The sequence below is a fragment of the Geotrypetes seraphini genome, chromosome 16, assembly GCF_902459505.1.
Source record: "Geotrypetes seraphini chromosome 16, aGeoSer1.1, whole genome shotgun sequence".
NCBI lineage: Eukaryota > Metazoa > Chordata > Amphibia > Gymnophiona > Dermophiidae > Geotrypetes > Geotrypetes seraphini.
Genome location: NC_047099.1, coordinates 14,311,029 through 14,319,196, shown reverse-complemented (window position 1 = coordinate 14,319,196; position 8,168 = coordinate 14,311,029). Strand labels below are relative to the sequence as shown.

General features: G+C 38.3%; 1 protein-coding gene across 1 annotated transcript; it reads right to left on the bottom strand.

Moving 5' to 3' along the window:
* Positions 1-2,465: 2,465 nt before the first annotated feature.
* On the bottom strand, positions 2,466-3,389 carry LOC117349697 (olfactory receptor 11G2-like). The gene has a single exon (XM_033923289.1). It carries the CDS (start codon positions 3,387-3,389, stop codon positions 2,466-2,468), a length of 924 nt encoding a protein of 307 aa, XP_033779180.1.
* Positions 3,390-8,168: the final 4,779 nt, after the last annotated feature.

The following is an 8,168-nucleotide window of genomic DNA, read 5'->3' as shown; positions in this document are numbered from 1 at the left end:
AGAACTTCCTAGCGTTTGTTCAAGTTTTTATTAGGATTTTATATACCGCCTATCAAGGTTATCTAAGCGGTTTTTACAATCAGGTACTCAAGCATCTTCCCTCTCTGTCCCGGTGGGCTCACAATCTATCTAACGTACCTGGAGCTACGGAGGATTAAGTGACTTGCCCAGGGTCACAAGGAGCAGCGCGGGGTTTGAACCCACAACCCCAGGGTGCTGAGGCTGTAGAGCCAACCACTGCGCCACACACTCCTCCAAACTTCTCCCCTTTCAATTTCTCTGAGTGCCCCCTTGTACTTGTTGATCCCCATAATTTGAAAAATCTGTCCCTGTCTATTTTTTCTATGCCCTTCATGATCTTGAAGGTTTCTATCATGTCTCCTCTAAGTCTCCGCTTCTCCAGGGAGAAAAGCCCCAACTTCTTCAGTCTGTCAGTATACAAGAGGTTCTCCATGCCCTTTATCAGCTTAGTTGCTCTTCTTTGGACTCTCTCAAGTACCTCCATGTCCTTCTTGAGGTACGGCGACCAGAATTGAACACAGTACTCCAGGTGCGGGCGCACCATAGCACGATACAGTGGCAGGATGACTTCCTTCTTCCTGGTCGTAATACCCTTCTTAATGATACCCAACATTTTGTTTGCAAGTCACTTAATCCCTCATTGCCCCAGATACGTTATATAGAGTTTGAGCCCACCAGGACAGACAGGGAAAAATGCCTGAATATAAACCACTTAGGTTATAAGTTGTATATAAAAGCTAAAAATAAATAAATAAAATATTATTCTTTAGTGACCTTTATTCTAAAAAATACTTTTCACATGATTCTCTATCTGTTGATTAAAAAAAATATTGAATTTAACCCATTGTATATCATTCATTGAATAAATGATAAATTTGAAGACCTCTAAAAAGAAAAACCAAGTCTCCAACCTATTGACAGCAACCCCAGACTACAAGATGTTCAGAAAGGAAATAAAAACTATACTCTTCAAGAAATCCCTTAATAAAGCTTAATACCATGATACAGCTTAACCCCCTTCTTACCATCCCCTCCCTAACCCCAGATCCTACTTTTCCCTCTCTTGGAAACCTTCTCTGATCTAACGTTGTAACCCTTCTTCCATAACTCTTTTTGTAATCCGCTTTGAACCGAAAGGTAATGGTGGAATAGAAATCTGTAATGTAATGTAATTGTGAGATGGAATGTATTAAGAAACACCTTTTGAATCTAGCTGTATATAATTCATCTGCATTTGGATATGGCCTTGAAAGATTTGCGGCTCCCAGGATAAAAAAAGATCTAAAAGAATTCTAAACAAATAAATTAAAAAATTTCAAGTAAATCAAAGTTTATTTTGGAGCTTTCTAGATAGAAGAGTAACAGGGCACTTATATAAGAAACATATCCACAAGTAAGTTGTGACATTCATATATACTGTACATTTCAGATACATTTCTAAAACCATGTAGAAAAGCCACTTTTGACACATAGAGATCCATACCTCACAGACAGGATTGGGCTAGTCTACAATCTCCAAGTCTATTCACCATTTTAGAAAATTAATTTATGTGTATGGGGCAAAAATGTTCATGTCAGATTTTATTAGACCCACAAACATAAGTGTGGAAGGTAAATATAATATAAAATACGACACCCTTCTACTCAACAACATAATCTACGGAAGGGAGAACACAATGAAGACACAAAATCCATCAATGCAAAGGTTTCATAAACATCTTAAGAAACCAATGTGAAGGAAAAAGCCTCAGAACCCCGCCCACACCACCTTGAATGAAACAAAGTATAGGAAAATTATCTAGGGTAAATCTGTTCATCGGCATAAAAAAACCTTTCACATTGATAGGGAGAGACACAAGTTTTATGCTCTAATGCTAACTAATCAATGTTATTGTGGTTTAAGCATCGTGTTCTTCCTTCCGTAGAGTGTGTTGTTGAGTAGAAGGGTGTCGTATTTCATTTCATGTCAGATTTTATACCAGCTAATAGTTTTTAAAAGTTAATTTTGGCCTGGTGTTTAAATGCAGAATGAAGGGAGTCATACTCTTAATCTTAACCAAGTCAAAATCAAGGTCTTGCCACTTAATTGGCAGCATTTACATGTATGGGTTTGCCAAATGGGTCAGCAATGTAGATGATGAAGTTTGGGAATTACCACTCCAAGCAATAATGCTAATATGGAAGCTGCCAGGCTTCTCCCACTTCACATGCTGGCAAATATACATGCACTCCTGCAAGTATTATATAAAAGGCTCTAGACTAGTAGATCTTTTTTTTAATAAAATATTGCTGGACCTTACATCTCAATTCCAATCTCTATGTTCCAAGTAAATGGGTATTTTTACATTATAAATAGATATTCTGAAACCCTGGTTTTCCTAAGGACAGATTTGAGAATAATTTTGCTAAATATATATAATATAGACAACGTGAAGAATGCATTCTTAGGATCTCATCATCTTCTTTACTACCTGCAGGACCTCCTTGTTCCTTAGGGTGTATATTATTGGATTCAACAGAGGAGTCACAACTGTATAGAACACAGCTACTACCTTATCTATGGGAAATGGATGATTCCCTGAAGGTCTAATATACATATACATAACACATCCAAAAAGAATGGACACCACCATGAGGTGGGAGGCACAAGTAGAGAAGGCCTTATGGCGTCCAGATGAGGATGGGATTCTTAAAATAGTTCGAATAATGAAAGCATATGAGATGAAAGTAATGGAAGAAGTAGTAAATATCAGTAGAGCAATATATACAGTAATAGCCGCTTCTGTTGAATAGTCCCTCTCGCAATTGAGTTCCATGAGAGGCCCTGGATCACAGAGGAAATGATTAATCTTATTTGGACCACAGAATGACAACTTTGATATCTCTATTATAGGAAACAAGGACCAGAGGAACCCAACAGTCCAGCAAGAAGCAGCAAAGACACAACATTTGTTATTGCTCATTAAGATATTGTAGCGGAGAGGATGACAAATGGCTAGATATCGGTCGTAACCCATGATTGCGAGAAGAAAATGCTCAGTTGCACCACAGCTGAAGAAGAAATAGAACTGTGTAAAGCAATCTTTGAAGGAAATAGAGTTAATCTCAGATAGTAAGCCAGAAAGCATTTTGGGGACAGTAGTAGTTGTGTACCAGATTTCGAGAAAAGACAGGTTGCCAAGGAAAATGTACATAGGTTTCTGGAGGGAAGTGTTGCACCACACCAAAGTGATGATTGATATATTTCCAATCAGTATGAGAAAGTAGATCACTAGGAATAGTGCAAATAGAGCAGACTGTGATGCCCCATTGATGGTGAGCCCATAAAGAATAAATTCTTTCACTTCCGTTTGGTTTTCTCCTCGCATCCTTCCAATGTTTAATCTGAAAGAAGCAAAAAAAAAAAAAAAGCTAAACTATAGGAATAGCAGATTATTTAACTAATTAATAGGTTAAAGAAATAAAGCACAGTTTATTCAAAAGTCGCACATTAAGGGCTCCTTTTACTAAGCTGAGATAGCGTTTTAAGCACACGCAGGATTTTAGCACGCACTAAACCCGTGCTACGTGGCTAGAACTAACACCTGCTCAAGGCTGGCATTAAGGTCTAGTACGCGCGGTAATTCAGCTTAGTAAAAGGAGCCCCTAAGTAGTTATTTTACTATATCACAAGATTCAAAATTATGAATTGCATAGAAATTTAGGCATACAGGTTCATAATAAAAAAAACATAGACATCCAAATAGCATCCTAAATCGGCACTGGGACATCCTAATTGCCAGTATGAACAAGTTCCGATAATCAAAACTGTATTTCTGTACATCTAGTGAGGTGTTCCAGTCTCTCTACATCCAGAGCATTAGATGGATGTAGTGGAGGTATGTTATGGATGTGCTTTGGGCAGTTTCAAGAGTGGGTTAGACATGGACATTTTATAAGACATCTTGGACAGAACTTATACGTTTGGAACTAGACCTATTTTAGAAGTGTCCAAGTGCCACAAAGGTGACCAAATTACCACTTCATGCATCAAGAAAAGGCACCTCCCCCACTCCCTCACACTCCTCCCCCCTTCCACCACACAAAAATGTAAACAAAAAGGTACATACCTGTTGCTAAAACAGCAGCATCTGGTATGGGGAAATCGAGGGCTCCTCGGTAGGCGGTTAATGCGCAGAATACCTCGCATTCAACTGCCTGCCGCGCTAGTCGCTAATGCCTCCATTGACGAGGCATTAGTTTTTTGGTGTACCGCGGGGGTTAGCGCGTGATGAAATGTCCGACGCACTAACCCCCGTAGCGCACCTTGATAAAAGGAGCCCCTAGTAGAGCTGCACACAGGTCTCCTTAAGCAGCCTGGTGGGTGGGCTGATGAACCATAGAGAGGAGGACCCAGGCCCATAAGGCACTCTAACCACTACATTTATGGTAGAATGTGTGAGCTCACCCAAATCCTACTACATTGCCTGCAGCCATAAGTGCTATTGGGGGTGGTACACAGGAGAGTATAGTAGGTTTAGGGGTCTTGGAGGGTCTCACCCTAAATTATAAGGGAGTTATGGTGAGATATACCCTTTATGTGAAGTTCACAGCAGTGCCTTCTGTTGGGATGTCTATGTGGCCAGTCCATTACTATGTTGGCTCCACCCATACCCAAATGGTCAGGATTAGGATTTTTCAACCTGGATGTTTTTATGATTGAAAATGGGGTATAAAGTTAGACATTCTGGAGGCCTAGACATCCTGGAGGCCAAGATGTCTAAGAAGACAATTTTTTAAAAAATTGTATTTGGACGTCCAGCAGTTTTGCCGTTCGAAAATGGCCATTTTTGTACCTCCAACTTGGACATTCAACTGGAAATATACAAGTTGGACTTAGACATTTTTTTTAATGTCCCTCATTGCTTCTAATTCATAGTCTAATTGAATAACACAAGATAAAGCACATTTTAAGTTAATTTAATTTAATACACTTACTTATTTAAAAATGTATTACTCATACCATCCTACAATTCTGTGTGAGGTACAATAAAATCATACACAGTAAAAATTAAAAATTAAAATCAAACACAGCAGCATACAACAATAACTAACATTCAAGAGAAAACTTTCTTGAATAAAATAGTCTTCACAAGTTTCCTAAATATAAAGTCTGATAGCCCAAATGTTCAGCTAAAAGAACATATAAGTAGCAAATATTTATTTATTTTTATTTATATCCCATCCTCCCAGAAAGCTCAGGACATGTTACAGGAGAGCATACATACTTTCAGCAAAAAGTAGAGAGCCTATTTACAACATTGTCTCTTTGGAGACCGTATCTGGCGAAGGACATAAGAAGAGTTGAAGCGGTCCAGAGGAGGGCGATGAAAATGGTAGGAGGTTTGCGCCAAAAGACGTATGAGGAGAGACTGAAAGCTCTGAATATATATACCTTAGAGCAGTGGTTCTCAACCGTGTCCTGGGGGCCCCTCAGCCAGTCGGGTTTTCAAGATATCCCTAATGAATATGCATGAGAGAGATTTGCATACCTGTCACTTGCATTATATGCAAATCTCTCTCATGGACCTCGGCAGGATGGGTTGTGCTTTCTCCTGCTGGTATTGTCTTGGGGGTGGGGGGGAGCACGGGGGTGTGTGCCTCGGCAGGTGGGGTTGGGCTCCCTCTTCTGACTGGGCAACCTATTCAACTTTTTGGTTATACTTGCTGTATGACTAAGTCTAGGTTGAACTACATCCCGCCCACCTCCTGCCCTTTCCCCTCCTTTAAAAACGCCTCTTTTCACTCTAGGCGTTTAGAGGCAGGGTAAAGGCCTAAGATACATCTAAAACCAGCTTTGATTATCAGTATTTGGATGATCTGGCTTTTTGATCGTCTAAGTACCGATTTAGGCCACTTTTTGAACGTTTTTGTTTGTTTTTTTTTTTAATTATATCCAAAATCCTATAGTTCTGATTTTTTTTCGTAATATAGGGTGTTAAATCAGTTCATGAGAACTCTTTTGAATATATTTTGTCAAAAGTTCACTAGGGTTTGTCACCACAAACATCATATTAAGTTTATATTAGTTTTATATTCTCTTGTATTTTTCAAAATCTTAATAAACTTTCATGGGAAAAAAAATATATATTTTGAAATTTTTAAGTTAATATCTAAAACATGCAAAATACTCAGTGCCACAATAATCTGGTTCAAGAAATCAAAAACACTAAATAGTGCTGAATCATTTTGTAGTCATTCCTACAGTGCCAAATAGCAATATATCACTGTTGCAACATTCAAATATGGCTACTGAAAAAAGAACCTATCTCAATCAAAACTGCTAACATCCATTAGTAGGAGAATCTATTTCCAGGGAGTGCCGGCTGATCGCCCTACAGAGCCCCGTTTCGTGTACTTCGTCAGGGGCAAGCTCAGGGGCACCTCCCGCTGAATGTTAAATTATATGCTGCTTCTCTTCAGTATTGTGACCCCTCTCAATTTGTTAATAATTTTGGATTTCTAAATTCTAGACTATCCAGAGGCTGCAAGAAAGTGGTCTGTGGTTGCCATATAAGTCAATTGAATATAAGGAAAAACATTCAGCAACCAAGTTCTAGATAATTCCTTTATACATGATTCAAATTTCTTTATTTATTTGACAGGTTTTTCCGTGATCTCTCTTACCTTCAATCAGCATGAGCACAAATCACCCCACCCCAATCCCTCAGACAAGACACCCACATCTGATTGCCTCTCAGTAAGAACCCCCTGCACAGTATCTTGCACAAGACATCTTGTCATTATTCAGGGCTATTCCTAGTGTCTTGAGAGGAAGAATGGGGCACAGGAGTGATCGGCTTGAAAGCATCAAAATAGCAGTATTCTTGATATCACTGCTAGAATTCTATTTCCCAAATAACGGTGGACTAATTGTCACCTTTGAGAGCATGTATAAATATTTATTTGCCTATTTTAAGAGCTTTGTAAACCGCTGATTTATATACCACCTATCAATGGAGATTGTCTAAGTGTTTTTTTACATTCAGGTACTCAAGCATTTATTAAACTGCTCTGTGTGTTTTAGAATGTAAAACATAAAATTCAACTCAAAACCATAGACATACAGTTAATTATGTAAATGCCCATTTCAGGAAAAAAAAAACAACAGTCCTATTGTCTTCTTCTTTATTACCTACCTACCCTTCAGTGAACAACCGTGTGGTCGATATCCAGAGCCGATTAACAGGCACTGACATAGTTCCTACAGAGTATTCAACAGCACAGAGTCCATAGTGTGTCACTGAAAATCATGTCTAAACTGATGAATGCTGGGACAATCCTGGGCAAAGTCAAAATATGCTTATGTGGATCTATATTAATAAGTAAAAACAAAAATATTTCTAAATATTTGATATCCTGCCGAAGATTACAACAGTTCTCAGCAATTTTACATTAAAAACAATGTTAATTGGAAAAAGAACTCCATAAAGTATATGAAAGACCTAACTCATTCACTCATTCTTGGTTCAGTAGCATAATACAATTTCAGAAACCCACTATTGACACATTGAGATCCATATCTCTGAGACATTTCAAGTGGGCTAGACCAGTGTTCTTCAACCTTTTGACACCTATAGACCGGCAGAAATAAAATAATTATTTTGTGGAACGGCACATTAATGCTGAGATGTATATGTGGAAGCAGCTGAGCTTTTCCCTCTTCGTAAGCCGACAAATACACGTGCATTCCTGCAAATATTTTATAAAAGGCTCTGTATTGGTGGATCTTTTTCTAAAATGCTGCTGGAACTGAGCATGCCCTTATCCATATAAACAAAGAAATCCTATTGTATAAACAGTGCTGGAATACCTCATAATTAACAAATATGTTCAGTAAGAAAAGATTTGATTCTAAAAGCAAGTTGGAAGAATGAGTTTTTAACAAAGGTAGATAAAGGTGGGAGTTAACTGGATCCTGCAACTATTCTTCACTATTATCTGGACTATTCAGTTAACTTAAAAGGAAAAGCTTGTCCAGTGGTCACAAACTCAAACCCTTTGCAGGGCCACATTTTGGATTTGTAGGTACTTGGAGGGCCGCAGAAAAAATAGTTAATTTCTTCTTATTAAAGAAATGACAATTTTGCATGAGGTAAAACTCTTTA